Raw genomic sequence first — 21,764 nt, 5'->3', positions numbered from 1 at the left:
CTATAAACATTAGATTCCTGTGGTGAGATTTCATTGGAAGAGAGCAGAGAACTTCAAGAAAAGGCAGGTAAGCCTGACTTAAATGCAGTTGGACACTCACAAAATAGAACATATTGCCTCAGTTTTCCTGTATTTCACAGTCATGATGCTTACGAGTCTGCTTTTTTTAATAAATAAAACAGAATAGGCCTCTTAACTTTCAGTGCAATGGTAAGGTGAAATGTAAAGAAAGCACTTTTTCAGATGTGTTTACATAGCACTTAACGCATCACGAGAGTTTAAAGCAATCACTGGCTGTTTCGCACTGGTAGCATATTTGCTTTTTTGCCTGTAAGTCTGTGAATTCACTGACTAGTACTGACTTGTACTTCAAATACCAGTGCCTGTGCTTTATTAATTTTCTTACATTCTAATCTAGTGACTGACACTAACAACAGGAAGTGATTAATTAATGGGATCTTGCTAGTAGTGTGTCACGTTCTCATGTTTATCTGCATTGGTGACATGCTGCACTGCTGGCTTTCATACGTCTGATACTACTATCTAACTACTGAAGCATGTAAGTTTCTTGTCTTGTGCTCCAGTTTAATAAAAGCATGAAGTGTAACTGTTTTAAAAACCTCATCATTTCCATTCGTTACTACTAAGATATTTCTGAAAGCACAATAGATCCACAACCTAATCCATTGTACAACATTTCAAGAAACTTTGGTGGAAGAATGAGGACAGTGCTGTGAGGAAAGGAGAATAAAGGAGGGACTTGCACAGACTGCTCACATCGTGCACGGTTAGATGTGGTGTTGGATTATTGTTCTCTGATGCATTCAAAGGCAGACCAAATCACAGTGCCTCATTCAGGGCTCTCTGAAATGTCTCTGAACAGCTACAGCCAATGATAAATTCAAGGCTTGTAAGACTGGAATTCCTATTTAAAAATATTCTTTGACCGTGGATGTTTTCAAACTCTTTCCAAATTCCAGCACAAGTCCTAAATAAGACCACTGGAACTCTGAAAGAAAACCTGGAATGGGAGTTTTGAGGTTGCAGCCTTATCACAGCAATGCTTTTGCATAGCCAGAGCTTCCATCTCCAGTGCTGCTTTGCTGCTATCTTTCACCAGTATTTGAAAAACCTGCCAGTGACGCTTAGGACTGGGCTGTTTGACAAGTGCAGGCCACACCTCTGCTTCACAGCTGGAATGAAGCCCAGTCCTGTGTGAAACATCAGACTAAGCCTGTAGCAAGCAGCTCTTCGCAGCCAGACGTCTGGGGGTTCTTCTGCTTTTTTTTTTTTTTTTTTTTTGGCCAGGTTTTCTTTTGAGACAACGGGCCATTTTTTTCCATGTTCCATGGGGTGCTGCGGGGCTCAGTTCCACCCAGAGTGCTGCCTTTTCTGGCAGCTGTACTTTTCCAAAGAAAGGAGAGAAAGGAGAGTGGATTTTATCACTGTCGGGTAAGACAAGTTGTAGCGCTGCCTTTAAGATGGTATTCCTTAGCTCATCTGTTTGGCAATGACTTACTGCATGTGTAAGAAACTACTCCTGTAGTGGTCAAACTTTATCAAATTTATAACTGAGGGAAAGTTTTGGCTAACTATAACGCTAATGTAGATTCCATATTTTTTACTAAGTCTGTGTTCTGAGTGAAACAATGCAGGCATTGATCTCTTGGTTTCTCGGGTTCTGGGGAGCACTCGGAGTTCCCCCCTGAAAAGTACCACCAGCATCTCAGACTTCTCATCAGTAGAGATAAAAGGGTTCTTAGTGTTTTCTTGTGAAATATCCTTGATTGCCTTTTCCTTCCTTTTTATTGTCTACCTTATCTCACCAGGCTTTATACTTTGAGGTAGACAAGGATTAATAATGACTTAAACCATCCATTCATAATACAGTACAACCACATTAGATAAGTGGTTACGATGTGTTTGTCCTTCAACTGATTTTTATTTATCATTCTATTATATAAGATGGAATGCCTAATAACCTCAGTTTTGAATTGCATTCAGCTGTTTGAGAAGGAGCCTTTGTCCAAACATTCTGGGCAATGAGGACATCTGTCATCATGTTATCTGTCTCTCCTACTATAAATCTGGAACTTAAAATTGAGGTGACCACTGAATGTAACAGGATGGTTTGCTATCTGTAGGGCACTGTGCCCTACCATTTGCTTTGTGATGAAAATGATTGTTGCTGACTTGAGGTGTGTTATTTATTTAGTTATAAAATAGCAAAATCGTGTTGGCTGATAGTTTTTTTAAAAAAAGTATCAACTATTTAATAATGAGCAACGAGGAGGGAAGTAGATCAGCATTTGGCTTTGGAGAATTCAGTATAATCAAATCTCTTTAAGAAATTTTACAGAGTTCAGTGTAGAATACTTGTGGGCCCTGTACCTAAGATAACCTGTTTTACAGTCCCTTGCTGCTGCATCAGCATCTTCAGTTTAGATGAAGAGTACAGACAGCGGTTAAGAGTGAGAATTCAGTCTTGTACCCTTGCATAAGGATTTCAAGTTTTTTTGCTACAGGATCAATCTCCTGAGCTCTGAAGAAGGGGTGGTTTTGAAAAATCATTAAATTGTAAATTAGAAATTGGCTGCTTGCATGTGTCACGTACATAGGAACATTGTCATCTACACTGATGTTGACAAAATTGTAGTTGTCACTGAATTTCTACATGCATTTCTTGCCTATCTTCCTAGATTTGTTTGGATTGACCTTATCTAATACTCGTGCTTCATTGCTCTGTAAGCTCATCTTACGATATGTTACAGCATTGCCTTGGGTAAAAAATAATTATAAAAGGTGAAATAGGAGGTCCTGCCATACTGATAGCAGTGCTGTGGGAGAGCAGGAAGATATCTGTTGCGTTATATGCCTTTAAGTTATGATCCGGGTGAGGGAATTGTATCCTCAGTGATGTAATTGCTGGCTACAAATAAATGGTTGTTAGAGACCTTTGGAAGGGACTTCTGAACTTGTGACTATGTTGACAGATGGTGTGCAGCAAAACAAGCCACGTTCTATCTTTGTGGAGTTCTGTGCTTCCTCTGGTAATATTTGAATTCAAGGTGATAAACTATGTTAGTGAAGATTGCTTTGGCAGCAGTGAGGATTTTTGATCGTGTAGCTTCGCTTCTCAATAACCTTGAAAAGTTTGTGGCTCCCTGTAAGGAATCAGTAAGAGTAACCTATGGAATCTTGTATTCCTTGTTGTCATCCTTTCTGTAGCTTGAGGAGTCAGAAAGGAGAGCAGACTTTGCCTGAGAAACTGCTTTGTGGTTGGGAATAAATAAATGTGATTAGGAAAGGCTTAAAAATGAAGAAAAAGCATCTGAGGAGCAGAACTTGGGATAAAATCAGAAATGAAGTCACATCTTACTGCCAGAAGGAAATGGGGGAAGGCAACATCTTGAACATATTGATGTTGCAAATGAAAGCTCTCTGATGGTAATGGTAATAGGCAAATAAGATCAAATTATGTTATTAAGTTTTATTTGGCACTTGACTGTGAAGAGTCTTAGGCTATGCGTGTAACTTTTACACTTGGTGCTCTTAGTGGATGTCATTCAGTACAAAGTAGTTCAGTGTAGTAAGCATGTCTTGGATTTTCTGTGTTGCTCAAACCCTGTTTTGCAAAAGCTAAAATATCTTAAGGTGGTATGAAATAAGGTAAAGTGCACAAGTATGCACCTGCCTAATAAGTACAGAACAATTTATTAGTTGGGGAACATTCAAGGGCAGTTTAACAGTTGAAGGTTCATTATTTATTTTTATATCCTAACAAGTGATACCAAAGGCTAATGTTTTTATATAACATTTTGCACTCTGTAGCATTTTGTTGTAAGCAAAGATGCTAGTGAATATAGTTGTCAATGAATGCTTAGTTCTACTGAAATTAAACTCTGTGGTCTCAAGTTAATCCTGTAGAAATGATAAGTGCAGACCTAGTGACCACTTGTGGAGAATGTTTTAAGAATAGAAAAGATTTCTTTAGCTGACTATTGTCACGGTTGGGTTCATATCGTAATTGAATGGCATAATTCATGTCGTTCTGTTTATGAACCTTATGCTATTGCTTTTGTCCAATCTCTGCACCATATCCTTTCAAGCCATTTTCTCTCATCTTCCTCTGCCATTCACCTGCTTCTTCATGATCTTCTAGGATTTAGTCAGGTTTATATTCTTCCTCACATCTAGTCATTTAGAAACTAATTTTACCTGCCAAAAATAGCCGTATGGATGCTTTCTTGAACAAGGATTACATTTTGATCAATGCTGGTAAAGTAACACGTGCTTTTAAAAGTGTTGATACCAGCAACAATTCCGAATGAATAGGAATTTGAGCTTTGTTCTTCCTTGCTCAAGCTGTCATGAAGTTTGTTTCTACAAAGAAGTGTCTTTTTCTCCCTTATTGTTAACATATGCTTTCTACATACTCAGGCAACGCTATTAAGATTCTTGCCATGTCTGCTATTACTCAAGCATGCGTGTATCCTTGGCAAGCCCTCTTAACAAAGTAGTCAAGTCATTATTAAAATTACTTGAGGAGCTCCAGTTTTGTTTTATCCTGCAGTAGGAATGAGCTAATGAAGTAAATAAAAATTGACCTATAATTAGAGGAAACACTAAATCAGGGACTTATTTTCTGAAATGTGTGGGGAGTTACCTCAAGATACTGCTCATTGCTGTGCTGAAAGGAAAAGTTTCCTTCTAGCCTTCTGTAGCCTTCCTCCAGGACAGTAAAAATACTTTATATATTTCCAAACTGAGTCATTGATTGCTTATTTTTGTTTGACTCTTCTGGTCCTTTTCTCTAAATTTGTCATTAGTGTGATTACAGAATAGGTATTGTAATTGAGGTACATACTGAGCTGAGTTCTTCCTGTCTTTTCAGTGGGAGAAGCACCCTTACTACAACCTAACAGTAAAAGTCCTCAGAGCAAGAAACATCAAGGGTACAGATCTGTGTGAGTATCTGGTAAAGGTATTAAGAAAACAGATTCTTTGTTCAGTAGTCACCTGTAACACAGGTATTGTTGTTACGGGTTTTCTTTACCTACACACTGTATTGCCTTGGCATCTACACAAAGGTTTCTATTGTAAAGCCATAGCTACATTTTAAAGGCTTAATCTGAGGCCAAGATACAGATTAACACCATTGCTTTGTGGAACATAATCAGGTGAGTCCTGGTAACGTTTTGCTTCCCTGCTTTTTTTTTTTTTTTTTACATGAACTGTTGTGGTCTACTCAGCGTTCTTTTACTGAGTTCAGCACTCAGGTTATGGGAAGTGTTACCCTTTCCACTGCTGAACTGTCTTCCTGCACCTGGAAGAAGCAATTTGCACTTAAAAAAAAAATAAAAATTGGAAGCTAGAATTTGTTAGTATTGTATTCTTTCATTTCTCTGTTTATTTTGTTTGCATCGTTCTGTCATTTGCCTATATGTTTTGGGAATCAACTGGCTGGAAAGCAGTTGGCAGTAAAAGATCTGGGAGTCCCTGGTGGGAGCCAAGTTGAACAGGTGTCAGCATCATGCCCTTGCCACTAGGAGGGCTAATGGTATCCTTAGCTGTGTTAGCAGGTGCCAGCAGGTCAAGAGCATGATCCTTCCACTGTACTCAGTACTGGTGAAGCCACACTGGAGCATTGGGTCCAATGCTGCACCATCTGCTATGAGAGAGATGTAAATACTGACGTCTAATGAAGGGCCACTAAAACTAATGGATTGGAGCATCTCTCTCATGAGAGTATGAGACAGCTGGCAGAGAAGGCTCAGGGTGATCTTATCATTGTGTACAAGTGTCTGAAAGGAGAGTGTTAGGAAGATGGAGCAGGATTCTTATCAGTGGTTCCCAGAGACAGGGCAAAGAGGCAGTGGTCACAAGCAAACATATGTTCCATCTGAACATAAGGAAAAACCTTTTTTTTTTTTTTTGTCACTGAGAGTGACTCAGCACTGACACAGGTTGTACAGAGAGCCTTTGAAATCTCCGTTCTTTACAGTATTCAACACTGAAATGGTCTTAGGCAATCTTCTTATCTAAGAGACTCTGCTTGAGCAGAGGATGGAAAAGATGACTTCAAAGATCCCTCTCAACCTCAATCTTTCAGTGATTCTTTGAAAGAATGCAGTTATGTGACTGAGACTAGACAAATAACATTGTCTAGTAGTAGTTGTGGAAAGTTCAGAAGATGAAATAGCTGATAAGGAGTAATATTAACTCCTTTTCTATTATAGCTGCATTGTTCCTTGATGTGGTAGTGCTACTGCATTCTTGGTGCAAAGCAAAGCTTGAAAAATTATATAATATCACGATGTAATAATACAATATATTATATAATATGTAAAGTTATATTTCATAGGGTAAATTCAGGGCAAATTAACAGAAGGAAGTTTTTAATAGGTTGTATAAAAGTAACAGGATTGCAACAGCAAGGAAATGATTTTGCTTTGGCCCGCATATCAACACTCCTTTTCCTTTTCTGAAAATAAATTAAAAGCTTTATAGTTCGGATGAACCAGGAAGAGAAATACTAACATTCAATTTACTGCTGTTTAAAGCTGTAAGCTTCAAGGCATTTGCACTACAAGTCCCATCTTGATTTTGCACTTTTTTTTTTTTCTGACGCAGTGCAATCTAGAAAGTGAAGAGCTCATGGGAAAGGGCATGTTTGAGTAATATGATTTTGTTGTGTCTCTGAACTCTCTGCTCTAGTGTCAAAGGCAGACTGCTACGTGGAACTGAAACTACCCACTGCATCTCCCCATGTCTCCCGAACTCAGGTTGTTGACAACTCTGATAACCCAGAGTGGAACGAAACATTCCAGTATCGAATCCACAGTGCTGTCAAGGTAAGGAACGTACTTGGTGGAGCTGGTTGAACCATTTGTAGTTGTGTGTTGGCTTGCTTTAATACTTCATTCAAAACAGAGGGATCTTCATTACTCTCAAAAGCACAGGGAGGTATAAAGTGATGGTCTTCTTCAGTTATACCAAAAGCTGTAATATCCACCTAGTGGTAACCACCATCTTTTGCAAATAGCAGCTAGAATTTGCCTTAAATGACTTTGTGATAAAACTCAAGAAAGGGAAGTTAGGACAGTGTCTGAGAAAGCTGATGGAAACTTCCTGATAATGCAACTCTTCAAGGGTTTTTTCTACTTTCACGTTGTAGCTGTTGCCTTCTTGTAGCTCTACTCACACTGACTATTGTTTAGGACTCCAAGTCAAATCACTCTGTCACTTATTTCATTGAGTCAAGTCTAGGAATGAATTCCTATGATCAGGAAAAGCAAAATCTTAGTATAGGCAGTACTTCTGCTGTCTGAGTCGAACAAAGCTTCCAGACTGTCAGCACTTATTTCAAAGTAGACTCTAATGACAGAGGAAAGGAAACAGTTTTTTAAAGTATTGGTTTTAGCATGACTGCCAAATAGAAGCTTAGTGCTTAGTTATTCTGTAAGTTCAAAGAAGGCAAAGGGATGGGATACTGATTAATGCATAACATGTCTATTGTTTACAGCTACTGAAGTTCATGGAAGTGGCTCTCTGTCTTCACTTGAGGCTGTTCATTTCTGTTTGGTTTTAGAACATTCTGGAATTGACCCTCTACGACAAGGATGTCCTAATCAGTGATGAACTCACTTCCATTGTCTTTGATGTAGGAGGCATGAAGCCGGGTCAGCCCCTGCTGCGCACTTTCAAGTTGAACCCAAAGGTTGGTCCTCAGCTCTTCCCCAGTCAGCTCAGAATAGCTGCTGAGAATAGCATTACTGAGGTGAGGCAGTACAAGCTTGTTTATCTGCCTGTCATAGAAGCCAGAAGGGGAAATATATTGGTAGATGATGGTATTAATTGGTCTTACTGTCATCTGATTTTTTTATTTTAAAATAAAAATAAAAAATTGGGTGTTCCTCAGTCTTTGGGGTGCCCAGCTAAACAAAACTGAAATACCTTTGTAGATTTTGGCTGTTTCTTAACATGCAAAAGGGACACAAGCTAGGCTTAAAATGAACTGAATTTTCAGCAATCCTTTTGTGAACTGCAGGCTACCTTATTTGTTTGATCATCGTCAGTTTGCAGTAAAGTTTATTGCTTCAAAGGTTACTTCTGTGTTTGGTAACTGAAAAGCTTATATACAGGATTATGTACAATTACATTTAATTTCTACTTCGTAAGGATGAGGTTGGTGCCTATCAGCTGCTCTCAGTCCCTATGGGCTTGTTTATGGCCTTGCAATAAGATAGTTTGTTTCACGTAACTAAAGTCGTGTCACCAACCTGAACTCTTTTGACACTGCTTCAAACACTTCTATAATAGGCCTAGATCACAGGTTTCCTGAAAAAATCTGGCTTCAGTGCTGTTGGTACAATCAGAAGTAGACTGATACATAGTTAGCAGGGTGGTGAGTTAGTTAGAATCATACAATGGCTTCAGTTGGAATGGACCTTACAGATTATCTAGTTCCAACCCCCTCATCATTGAGAGGTTGTTACAGGCCCTCTGAATGATTTGCGATCACTGGCATCTTACTAAAACCCTTGTTCTCACTATTTGCTGAATGATTAAAAGGTAAGCTTGATCAGTAATTGTGAAACTGGAAGCAGCAACTTCAGTGAGAGAGAATTGCTCAAGTTGGTTTCTACTTAGTTATTTTGAAAGCTGATCTTGATCAACCTTTTAGTGCATATTGCTGAGTCAAAGCCTCCTGAGGATGCTATTTTTAGAGGCAGAGCTGCAGTAGTACTTGAGCTGGATAAGTGGTTTTTGATCGGTGGAGTAATGGATCTGAGAGCCAACATTCATTTATCTCATGATCACACGTATCTATGTTTAATATAAGAAAAGCCTGGGAGGAGAGGTATGTTTAAAAGAGCAGCAAGAACAAAAAAGGCATTATCTGTAAAAGGAAAAAAAATTGAAAGCTAGTCTTAGTTGTATTCAAGTTTAAGGGTCACACTTCTATTTTTAAAGGATAATGAAGAATTGGACGTAGAATTCTACCTGGAGAAATGGTGAGTCTTACCTGAAGAGCTAAGTGAACCTGTACTCTTGAGAGGTGACTTCTGTTGCTTTTTGTGTGCAGCATTGACTTGTCCATATAAAAGCTAACGCACAGTACTTCTCTGTGGTGCTTAAGCTGATCACTAGTGGCTGACAGTAAATGTCCTAAAAGTTCAGCCACCAAAATTTGTGGAAAACAAAGAGGAAATAAAACAAAAATTGACTTTATGGGAATAGCAGCACTGCAAAGGAAGGTACTTGAATGTTTTTTTGTTTTTTTTTCCATGAGCTAAATCAGTTAGGATTGAAAAATTTGCATTCTTAAAGTATACAGGTGTTTATATTGCAAGGTTAAATGTGTGGCAGTCTATCTAATCTCAGATTATCTTTAGATTTTCAAATAATAACATGCATATAGTGGCAGAGGAATTTCTCCTTCAGTGTTTTCTCCTTTTGCTCTGTCACAGAAAATAGTGTCAATCTAGTTTGCTTAGATCTCTTGCATCCAAGAACCTTCTTTTCCTACTTTTTATCTAGACAGGTAGTTTGAAACTTAGGATAATGCAAACTAAAACCAAAACTCATTTGCATTAAATCTCTTCCTTTCACAGCTCAGATACTCCTACAGAGGTATTGACCAATGGAGTACTTGTGGTGAGTACACAGAAGTCAGTTATATATGTAGTGAGATTTATACCTGATGGTAAGTATTTAGTAGTAAAAGAATTGTTTAGAATTGAAACCCTGCATTCAAATAACTCGTATTCTCTCCAGCACTTCCCTCTGGTTTTGAGTTTCATGTTTCAGTTTTTGAAACTTTAAACCAACTCATAGGGTTTTTTTTGTTTGTTTGTTTTCCTCCCCAGTGAGGAAATAGTGAGACTATTTAAAAGACATAAAGGTGTTTTTGGAAGGCTGGTGAATCTCGGGGATGGTCCCTAAGTTTTCTAGCCTAGATGCTGGTTGGGTATAGTCTTCTTTAACATTTCTAGGATTTTTTTTCAGTGCCATTTTTAAGTAGGTGATAAGCCTTGTGATATTTTTCTGTTCTCTTGGGGAAAATAAGCTAAAAAAAATATGGTATATTATGCATTAAAAATACCTCTCTTTTCCCCAAAGGAAAGAGACTCAAATGATGATTTTTTAGCATTTTTCAGTAAAAAAAAAAAAAAGCTGGTTTGTGGTAGTACAATTCTGCAGAACAGTTCACAGTAGAGAACCCCTTATATTCATACTTACCTCAGTAAATCAGTCCTCTGTTCAAGCTGGAGGAATTTCCTATCTTTGTGGGCAGCTATGCCCAACTAAATATCTCACTGGCTGTTCTAGAAGGGAAGCTGATGACTGATTGGTGTGAGAAACTAAGTTTCTTGAGGATGTGGATCATCTAGTACAGAAAGACATGGCTGATTTTATGAAGTAATTTGTAGGACCTGGACAGATTCTGAGTATGTCCTCACATGTGCATTAAAAAAAAAAAAGAGAGGAGGAGAAAGAAAAGGTGAACTTGTACATATGAAGCACAGGTTGCAGAAAACAAAAACAAAAGTACAACATAATAATAAGAAAACAAAAACAAAAAAACTGGAAGAGGAAGAATGCTTTTGTTTCTGAAATGAACAAATAATCTGTTTCTGTTGAAACTATACCTGCTTTTTATTTGGAAAATGAGTGTAATCCCTAATGTCTTTTTTGATATATTGCATATGTAAACCAGATTCCTACTATAGTAGGTGGATTAAGCTTCAACTAGAAAGTGAACTCAGACCTTGTAACCAGAGCTGGTTTCTTCTTTTTGTAGGTTCATCCTTGTTTGTTGCTCCAAGGCACCCTCAACAAAGAACAAAAAATGAAAGAGAAACAGCAAGGTATGATTGCCTGCAGGGTTTAAGGATGTTTCTTCCATGGGAGAGAGAGAGAGAACATCCGATACTGTCTGTATAGCACATTCTTACTTACTGATCACAACATTGACTTCTTAAGTTAATTTAGTATTGAAAATAAAAGCTGAGTGATATTGTGTTGCTTCCATTAGGTGTCTTGTGAGGGAAACTTGAGTCTTTGCTTGTGTTTTCCTAGTCTCAACTACGTTTAATAGTCGTGTCTAATTTGGAACATTTAAATAAATGGATTCTGCAGTCTAAACTTCTTATTTTAACACGCAGGTAACTGTGAGGTCAAGCTGTCTGTTCCAGGGGCGTATCAGAAGCAGTTGTGTATTCCTTGGAGTCTGGACAATGAGGAGGAATGTGGAACCTCCTTTGTCTTTCATGTGGACAAAGAAATGCATACGGAACTACAAGTGGAACTGGAACAAACCATATCTTTCCTACAGGTAAGCATCTGTGCTGACTGCTACAAAGTTTATACATGCTTTTAAGTAAATTCACCCTGAAACCAGCATCTCCAGTCCATGAAAAAGCTTTAAACATAGATTCAATATCCTCAATTTCATCATAAGAAGGCCAGGGACCTTCAGATGTCAAGGGATGTCAGTTTTAGATGTATTTTTAGGGTATGTGCAGATGTCAAAAGCAGTCATACTGTTAACGATTTTTCTGGAGAGCTCAAAAGGCATTTTGTTTTTATTAGGATGGAATGAATCCTGATGTTGAAAAGCATTCTACGGTTCTAGGACAGGGGACTGTGCCACTTAATTCCCTTCCTATTGGAAAAAAAGTTGATAAAGTTGTTTCTCTGGGAGAGGAGGTAATGTGAACGATTTCTCTATTTTTTTTTAAAACATATTTCAGATGTTGCCCTTCTCCTATAGACATCTTGAAAGTTAACTGGATGTGATTCTTAGTGCTGTTTTCTTGTAGCTCAAGAATGATATAGCAAGCTCAGTGAAGCTCTTTTAAAAATATATGTTCATGATTGGTCTTGCAGAAACAAAGTCAGTGGAAATGACTAAAATATCAGAGGAGGAGAAAAGCAAGAGGCTCGTAGAAGAAATTAATGTGCTCAAAGAGCAGAGTGAAAATATCTGTTTGCTGTAGAGATTACTGAAAATGTCTGGAATAGACTGAAGATAAAAATGTTCCACAGATGTAGTTTTGTGGGTGAGAGTGTTGTTCCTGCTAGTATCTGATGGCAATGCTGATGTAATAACTTACAGTTAGTAATACCACTATGAAGTTGTTATCATTTGCAGATTTTGTTCTGTTTTTACAGGGAGAAAATTTGGATATAAGTTTGAAAGCTGTAGAGAGGTGAGTGGGAACTTCAGTGATATCTAAAATGAGGAAAGAGCTTCCTTATTCTTATGGAGAAGGATGATGCCTGCTGCTCTGGGAAGTGCCACTGTCTCAGTGCATCTCTTGAGACAGATTAAAGAAAAAATTTTAGTTGTTTTTCTTTTGGCATCTGTGATTATTCTTTTTGAAGGTACTTTCTCAGACACTGGTTTCAATCCTGCTGAAATTGGGGCGAACTTTTCTGCTTTCTAACTTTAAACTCATGAAACATGGTTAGGTGATGTTTTAAATATTATATAACTTTGATAGCTGCAGATAATTCCCAGAATGTACATGGTGCTGTACTGACAAATAGGAGAGGACAGCTCAGAGTGTGAAGAGCTTGGATGGGTGCAGATTGTCCAGACATTTGCTTTAAAATTACACTCTCTTTATGTCTTCCTTCATGTTAATGCTGTGATCTCAGTTGCTCCTTATATAATCTTCCTTTAACCACTGCAAATTTTTTTCTTCCTTTCTGTGAAATTCCTAAAGCTTAGGCTGAATGACTGCTTGACACAAATATTCTAATTGGACATTAAGGAAGAAATACAGCAGAGAGGTATTTCATTTTTAATTCCAAATTTAAAAATAGCTAGTCTTACATATTACAGACAACTTTTCGAGTGATAGTCATCTAATAGTTTAATCCAGTGATTCAGATCACCACTTAGAATATACTTTCAGAAATCACTTTTCCTTAGAAATTACAAACCTTTGAAAACATTTTTTTTTTTTTTAATTTCTATTTCAGCACTTGGGATCTAGATGTACGACTGGGTTTTGACCTCTGTAAAGAGGAGAGAGAATTTGTGGACAAAAGGAAGAAAAGAGTTTCTGAAGCACTGAAGAAGACTCTTAACTTAAAGCAGTCCCCCCAGAGAGATGAGGTATTGAGCACAGTGAGAAACTGATAAAAATCCTTTGTGTTTGGCTGGTAGTTAGTAAGGTATGTAGGATTCTTTGCCTGTAAACAACAGTGTGGCTTACGCTTAGCATGAGAGATCCCTGCAACATTTCAGTTCTGAAGTCTCAAATCTTGTATTTCTGAAATTCTGAAGGGCATGTGTGCTTTTGACAAACAAAAACTTGAAATTTCTGAATGTACGTACTTCCTTTAGCCGAGCTCTTGTGTTCTGGGCTTTGAGCTCTGGATTCTCATGGGAAAGTCAATTTCAGAGTGGCTTAATTGAATCTTGGCACAGCAGAGCTGCTTCCAAATTGCTTATTTAGCAACGGTGCTATTTCTAGATAACCTGATGCATTGTCCTGTGAACTTTAGGTGCTCCTATGAGAAACAGTGCCTTTTTTTATTCTAGTGTGTGTATTCTGTGGCATGCAAGTGAATGTGCAGTAATATACGTAACAACTTCAGTAAATCACTGTTGGCTGGAATTGCTGCTGTTTTTTATAGTAAACAATATATTTTAATTACAAAATAGAGAAAGTGCTGATTGAAATCAAACCTGAAACTAATGTAAGTAGATATTATGTTTCTTACACAGGATTAGTTTTGTTTAACTGGTGATTTGCTGGCAATTCAAAAGCCTGTGATTGACTCCTGTGTTTGCTGGCTGCAGGTTCCAGTTGTAGCAGTACTGGGGTCTGGAGGTGGGATGAGAGCACTGACATCATTCTACGGCAGCCTAGCTGGCCTTCAGCAGCTGGGCCTTCTGGATGCTGCAATGTATCTGAGCGGGATTTCTGGCTCTACTTGGTAAGTTGTGTGCAGTGCTGATTCCAGAAAGTTAGTTAAATATGTTAGTATTTATGCAATAAAGTAGTCCAGAACTGTGTCTTTGCCATCTGTAGACAATGAAGTTAAGTATTTCATCAGATCTCACCTGAGAGTTCTAATATCAATTCTAAAGACATTCTAAAATCTATTACCGCTTTAGACTCATACAGCTATTGGCTATATTTATAAATCTACTGCTTTTGCAAGCATGACAATTGAATATTTGAACTTATTACCTTGATAAAGCTGCTGTGTATTCTCTCAGAAGATTGATTTCAAAAGATTTTCCTATTTGCTTGCTGTTGCCAGGAAGATAACAAAGGTGCTTCGAGTCTGGAAACACATCTGTGCAGGCCACTGTGTCGCTACTTTCCAAAATGGTACATGCAGCTGAGTGCGGGAATAGTGCTGGATGTAGTAGTCTGGAGCAGTGTGCTGAGGTGTCAGACATGGTTAGAATGTCTCAGTAATTCAGTTCTTAGAGTACGTAATGAAATAATCCTTTGTATCAGTACACATTGTTTTCATGAAATGATTTCACTGAGGAGTTGTGCAACCTGACAATATAATCTGCCCTTCCAGCACTTTGTGCAACCTGGCAATAAAATATTCCCTTCTAGAGCTTCGTGCATTAACTCTGATTTATGTGGTATTCTTGCAATAACCTCATGATCTGGTCTGTGTCTTTTGATTCATAGCCAGACTGTGAAACAGATTTAGTTATCTGCTAATCAAGCACACAAACCGGTTTCTCATTTTAATGAGACCTGTGTTCTGATAAAGGTTATGGCCTCAATTGCTGTATGCAATAGCAGTCTTGCTGTCTGCTAGTTGTCAGGGTTTTCAGCATGTTTTAAAGCATGAAGATTCATTATTTCTGTCTCTTGGAGTAGGTTTTACTTACAGGAATAATATAATATCTAGCTAAAATTCTTTGTTTACATAAAGGCCATTTTTACCAATAATATTTAATGTAAGTATTTTCAGGTGTTTATCAACGTTATATCAAGACCCTAACTGGTCACAGAAGGACCTTCAAGGTGCAATTAGCAGAGCTCAGAGGGCTGTGTCCAGCAGCAAAGGAGGAGCATTTTCCCCAGAACGACTGAAATACTATTTCCAGGAGTTGAGTGCAATGGAGAGTAGTGGACGGAAAGTTTCCTTCACAGACTTGTGGGGCCTTATTGTGGAGTATTTCTTACAACAGAAGGTAAAAGAGTTTGTTTGGATGAGCACTACTGCTTGTCTTCTAGCTGGGACCTTTGCAGACCTGTATATTTTGTCAAAAAACTAGATACTCTCCAGCTTTGTAGGCTGATCTGCAATAGGCAGTACTGTAGAATAAACATAAGGAGTTCTTGCTTCTGTTCTGCCTCAGTTTTTCTAGCACTTTTCTTGGTAAAGAATTTTGTAGCTTTAAATATTAGAGCTATATAAAAATGGAGTGTATGTTTGGAATAACTTGTTAAATTAATAGCCTTTGTATTCAACATGTTAAGCCTGAAAGAATGTTGATGTTGGTTTTGCAAAACTGTATCACTATGCAATATTTATTATACTAACTGAAATCAGAGGAGTAATTACCTTGTTAATAACACCAGACATTCTAAATATTCTGTCAAAACCTAACCATGTGCACAGATGGAAGGAGGAAAGGGGACTTTGAATTAGCAGTATTGTTTGATGCTAAGAAACAGCTTCAAATTATTTAAGCGTGAGGACAGAATTTATCTTAGTGTGTTTCTTCTTCCTTGCTTGTAACCAGGAAGATCCATCAAAGCTGTCTGATCAGCAAGAAGCAGTGAAATGGGCCCAGAACCCTTATCCTATCTATGCAGCTGTCAATGTGAGACCCAATATTAGCAGTGGTGACTTTGCAGGTATGAACGTGGCAGCTTTATTTTGGCTTACTGAAGTCCATAAGTTCAATTCACCTGTGCAGCTCCAGTCCTAGTCACTTTTCAGTATGAGGCAGCATGCGTGTGTAGATGTAAAGAGACAGGGACACCAGTGCTTGTGTACACCTGCATACCACTATTGATCTTTTATTTTTCCATTGTTATTCTTTTGTTCTGGAGAGAAATGTATATACGTGAAGAAAAATTTTAAAGCAGAACTTGAAGGACAATGAATTTCACTTGTAAATATTTATGGGAAGGTTTCAAGTGCAAGGGTCATTTCAATGTGCAGACAACTCAGGAAGCCTAACATGGGGTCAACAGAAATGTGAAATTAGTAGTGAGCAGAACTCACTAGCAACAGCAGAGCTGAGAAAAGTGAACTAGCTTCCCTTAGATATGATAAAAATGATTTAGAGTAGAGTTGAAATAAGCAGGATATTTCTGTAGTAACAAAGTGAAGATAGAGCGCAGTGTTTTGTTTGTTTTTTTCCTGCAAGCCAGGAAGAAAGGAGGTTGTATTTAGTCAGTGAAAGCCTGGACAAGAGTTGATATTAATGATATTTATCAAAAATAGAGGCTCCCTGGAAAGAGTGACAGGGAAATCCACAGTGATAATAAAAAAAACCATGGAGGTAGATTCCCTTCTGCCCCCTCCCGCTCCTGGTGTGAACATTAATTTCAGTAGTAAAGTATTTACATGTTAGCTTACTCTGAGGTGAGCAAGTCCTCATTGATCTGTTGGCTCTTTCTTAGAATGGTGTGAGTTTACTCCCTATGAAGTTGGGTTTCGCAAATACGGGGCTTTTGTCCGAACGGAAGACTTTGACAGTGAGTTCTTCATGGGAAGGCTCATCCAGAAACATCCAGAGCCTAGAATTTGTTTTCTACAAGGTATGAACTTACAGCAGTGAATAAAACAACTTTTAGGACTCATCAACTTTTAAATTTTGATCTCTTCAGATCCCAGAATCTGAACAGGGGAAAAAAATGTCAAGTTCTTTTTCACAGGTTTAGGCATTGTTTTATAGTATTATAGTCACATATTCCTACATGTGTAAACAGATTCTTTAAAAAGCCAATGGTATCCCATCGCTTTTATAGTCATACTTGTAGGAGCTAATGCTCTCTGCTGTAATATGCAACTTTATTCCATTAACTTCATTTCTATTCCTTACCTATGAATTTTTTTAATGGGTGATACCTGTTTGACAGAAAATTGTTTGCTTTCTGTCAACTTTATATTCTGTGTTATTAAAAATGCATCTTAAGTTTGCTTGGGTAGAATACTTTCCAGAACCGGAACGGGATGAAGTATTCGCAGTGTTTTTTTTAATGTTTGGTGATAAACTGAGAGCAGACATTGCTAAACAGGATGTACGTGGTAAATGGAGATCCTTTCCCACAGATAAAATGAAATTCTTGTGGGAATAAACTATTGTAGATGAAAATCAAGGGCAGGGCATGGTGTGGTTGGTCAGGGAGGGCTACTGCTTTCCTCAAAGTTGAAGTGAATTATCCTGTGCTTCCAAGTATCTTCATTTGTCATAACGTTCTTTTCCAATGTTGCCCTTGGAAAAATACTCAAGGTTTCTTGACACTTACTGCATACTTGCCTGTAATTGTTGTGGTGCTATCTTCCTAAAACTAGTACCTGGGTGTGCCTGAGTAACAAATCAATTCAATCATGATATGCCCCTTATAAGTTCAGTGCAGGAGATGAGGCAAAATCAGAATTAGAAATGCTGCTGTTAGTGAGTTTGATTCTATAGGTCTCAGTGTTAGGCTGGGCTCTCCAACTTCCCTTTGTTGTGATCACAGATGTCCTTATAGGCTTTGCATTGAAGGACTATACCCTGTGTGAAGCATCCTCCTTGAAGATGTCTATAGGCAGGCAGTGACAATCTATACATAAAGATATTATTTTATTGGAATCAGTCAGGAATGTGAAGATTGTGAATTTTTTTATATTGTGTTTTTGTCTGAGTTGGGGGGAAAAAAAACAAACTGAAAAAAAGAAAGAAATAAAAGAAGTAAATCTAATGTGCCATAAGTATTTTCTTTCTGTAACTTTGGAACACAATACTAGTAGCTTGAAGCTGGAATTCTTCTTTTGATTCAAAAGATCTTTAGGCCCTGCAGAGCTTTTAAAGCTTTCTTAAAGCTGCTGCTTCAATCAGACATTCTCATGTTACTGATATACAGAACTTCTTTGCCAATTCAGTCTTGCTCAGAGTCTGCTCTGGATACCTTGGTGATCTCTCTCAGTAGTTTTGCAAAGGAAACTAGGCACTAAGTCTCTTACAGCTCCCCACGTTTCTCTACCCAATCTGTTGTTGGTCCTAACTGTCAAAAACTTCTTTAGAACTTTTCATTCTCTTTGCAACTTTTCTCTTATAAGAGCTTCTCTTTCATGGAAGTTTCTGTATTTACAGAATAGTGGGGGTCAAATGGCAGCCCTCTCCATGACAGATAGCAGTTGAGTTACAAGCCTTTTGCAAGCCTTTCTGGAGCAGAAAGAACTGTTTAATTATTGAAGTATTATTCATTTCTCCTGCAGGAATGTGGGGCAGTGCCTTTGCTGCAAGCTTAGATGATATCTGCTTGAAAGTGGTTGGTATAGGACTGAGCTTTCTAGATCCGTTCAAAGATGTTATCAAAGTCATAGGTAAGAACACTCTTTAAAATTGTTGGATTTTCCTGAAGATTCCTGGTTTTGGAGTGACTTTAAAAAGTAATGTGACCCAAAAATATACTACATGTTGTTTTGAAGACTTGCATTTCCTTTTGTTCTGTGTATTAATCCATACTATCGCATACGGAGATTAATAGGTTTTTTTGTTTACTTTGTATTTTTTTCTATTTTTAATTTTATTTTTGTTTAACATGACCTTGACTATAAACTTTGTCTAGTTCTGGGAGATGTACTGAGCATGTTTTGCAATTCAGGGGGTCTTAATCATGAGAAGAAAAAGACAAAAGCTATACAGCTATAACAGAGGTGAAAAGGTGGAAAATAAGTTTTCAATTCACTTGTTAGCTTGATTTATTTAAATATGTATGTATTTACTAACACTGAGTAAGCTGGTTGTACATTTGTGTTCTCCATTTGTACAATAACTTCCTAGTAGTGAAAAGAAAACTTATTAAAAGCTGAGAGATGTTCAGGTGTGTTTTTATAACTCCATACTGAACAGTGGCAGGAGAGATTTTTTTCCTCTTTGCGGTTGTTTTGCTTCTGTAACTATAAATGTGACTGAAGTGATGACTTCTGTTGTCTTATGAAACAGAAGTGGTTGTCACTTGCTAACAAGAGTTTTTGTGTAGATTTGAAATTAAAATGGACGATGATTTGTATAATTCCCTTTAAATGTGGTGAGTAAATATCCAACTATAGAAAATACAGCTGATTTAAATTTAATTACAATACTTTTTAAAAAAAGGACAAAGTCAGCCTTAAGACAACTGATTATACTTTGTAGAAAAGAGGTCTGATTAAAATGATGGAGCTGTGTGAGCATTTGCTACGTATTCTGTACCCATTGTGACTTCTGTAGATGACTGCAGAAGATTTCATTTCCGAGATCCAACACGGCTGAAGACTCGCTTGATTGTACCTGGGGGCCCCCTGCTGCAAATCTTCCAGGATTTCTTCAAGTCCCGGGTCACGTGTGGGGAGACCTTCAACTTCATGCATGGATTATATCTCCATAAAGATTATGTTAAAATCAAGGAATTTGTGGTTTGGAGAGGTAAACGAACCTGTATATGTCTGGAATGTAAAATAGTATGTTAAGTATTCTGTAACAGGCAATGTTACAGAATGAAAGAAAGATTGACTTTGTCCCACTGAAGTCAGGGAATTTACCCCTTCCTATGTCAAAGCAGAGATTTGATCCACTGTGTATATTCTGATATAGGAGGCAAGCTCATTATCAGATTTTTATGACCAATCTCAGTACATGTCATAATGTGTTTTTCTTTTTTTCTTACAGCCCTAGCATGATCTATGTTGCTTGTAGTTTGCGGTGTGTAACAAAGCATTATAGTTACTTTTGTTACTTGGAGTGTCTTCCAGGCACTCATCTGGATGCATTTCCCAACCAGCTGAGCCCCATGGAGGAGAACTTATATCTAGTGGATGGTGGCTTTTCTATCAACTCTCCCTTTCCACTGGTACTTCAACCAGAGAGGGACGTGGATGTTATTTTGTCATTCAATTTTTCCTGGGAAGCTCCATTTGAGGTAAGAGACACAGCACTGTTACAGGAAGGTAAGAGTGGAGAATCATGTTCAGGATGACAGCAGATCAGTTAATGCTGAATGCAAACACTGATGAAAGACTGTGTTAAAATGAATCCTCACCACTTTAAAATGTTGTTGTACCATGCTTCTTACTCTCAATATCATGAGCAGATTGGAAATGACAACTGTATGATTCCATTCAGAAGCTTATAATGTTACCTAGAATATTTGTTTACTTCGTAAGATCTTTGTTGCAGTTGGTGATTTTCTTCATGCAAGTGAGTCTTCCTGTATGTACAAGTGTTTAATTTCTAAGTGCAGAGAAGTTATGTATACTTAGAGTAGTAAAACATAAAAACAGTTTCAGCAAACTGTTGATGTTTGGTAACACTTTTTAGTTTTGTACTTTTTCTGTATCACCAGCCAGAGAAATTGATTTGTGCAGTCTTGAGGTGGATTTCTGTCACTGATTTTGTGAAAGAGCCCCTGACTTTGAGGATTCTAGTTACAGACAAATTTGTTTGGCTGGTATTCTATCAGAATGACACTTGTTCTTTGACAACAGGTTTTAGAGCTGACTCAGCAATATTGTGAGGAGCGGGAAATACCTTTTCCAAAAATCGAAGTGAGTGAGGAAGATGAAAAGAAGCCCAAAGAATGCTATGTGTTTGTGGATGATGATAATCCAAAGGCTCCCATTGTGCTCCACTTCCCATTGGTGAATGACACCTTCCAGAAATACAAAAGTCCAGGTAAGGAGATTTGCCTTCAGCTTCCAAGGACTTTGGATCATAAAGGAGCTGAAATCCCCCAGGAAGAAAGTGTTTCTTTCTGTAGGGAAAGAATTGTGGTTCAACTGAGCAATCAACTGTGATATCCTCCTCACATAAAAACACAAGCCTATTATGGCTGACATGTTTTTTCTTGCTGCAGGAGTTAAACGTGAGTCAGAAGATGAGAAATCCTTTGGTGACTTTGTGATTGAGACAAAAGATTCTCCTTACCGTACGCTAAATTTCACCTTTGAGCCATATGATTTCAGCAGGTTAGTGGAAGTGAATCGCTACAACGTTCTAAACAGTAGCGACACTCTCTTCAAAACCCTGAACTTGGCTCTGCAAAGGAGAAAACTGAAGAATGTCATCAATACAGCCAACACATGAGCAGCTTCCATCGCCGAGAATAAAGACAAGCTTCAGTGTTCAAACTGGAAACCGTCTTTTTGAAAAGAGAGTAGAGAATGCGACGCTGAAATTTCACTCAACGTGCTTTGCTCTTGGAAAAACCCGAGAGATAATGATGTAGTACAAAGCAACAGAGCATGTTGCTATGTTGAACAGGAAATAGAGATACATTTATGTGGTGAAGAGTAGTTACCTAGCCCAGTTTCTCATCTAACAGTGGCTGATGACTAGAGAAATCGAGGCAAATAGTGCAAGCATCTGGAGATAATCTTCAAAATTCCACTGGTTTGTGGATGAAGGATTTTTTTTTGTCAAAGGTGTATGAAGAAACACAGATTTCTTCCATACCTTTCTTGCTTTTTGAACCTCCGTAGAGCGTTCATTTACATCATCTGGCCTTGAATTCCACTTGTTGTAACCATGCGCTGAGAGAGAAAAAGTGTCCTTTTGCTTTCAA

General features: G+C 37.9%; 1 protein-coding gene across 1 annotated transcript; it reads left to right on the top strand.

The window, feature by feature from the left end:
• Positions 1–1,309: 1,309 nt before the first annotated feature.
• PLA2G4F (phospholipase A2 group IVF) lies at positions 1,310–21,349 on the top strand. The gene is given in 20 exon segments (XM_031593238.2): positions 1,310–1,452; positions 4,895–4,967; positions 6,718–6,854; positions 7,592–7,720; positions 8,977–9,017; positions 9,618–9,660; positions 10,808–10,874; positions 11,172–11,341; positions 11,599–11,715; positions 12,181–12,218; positions 12,997–13,132; positions 13,823–13,959; positions 14,968–15,190; positions 15,746–15,860; positions 16,635–16,772; positions 18,439–18,546; positions 19,436–19,630; positions 19,957–20,123; positions 20,689–20,875; positions 21,057–21,349. Coding segments are annotated over 20 exon segments (2,625 nt in total). The 5' UTR covers positions 1,310–1,341.
• Positions 21,350–21,764: the final 415 nt, after the last annotated feature.

The sequence above is a fragment of the Phasianus colchicus genome, chromosome 5 (genome assembly GCF_987193195.1).
Source record: "Phasianus colchicus chromosome 5, bPhaCol1.hap1.1, whole genome shotgun sequence".
Taxonomy (NCBI): Eukaryota; Metazoa; Chordata; class Aves; order Galliformes; family Phasianidae; genus Phasianus; species Phasianus colchicus.
The sequence above is the reverse complement of the archived record's forward strand: the minus strand, read 5'-3'. Positions and strand labels throughout refer to the sequence as shown.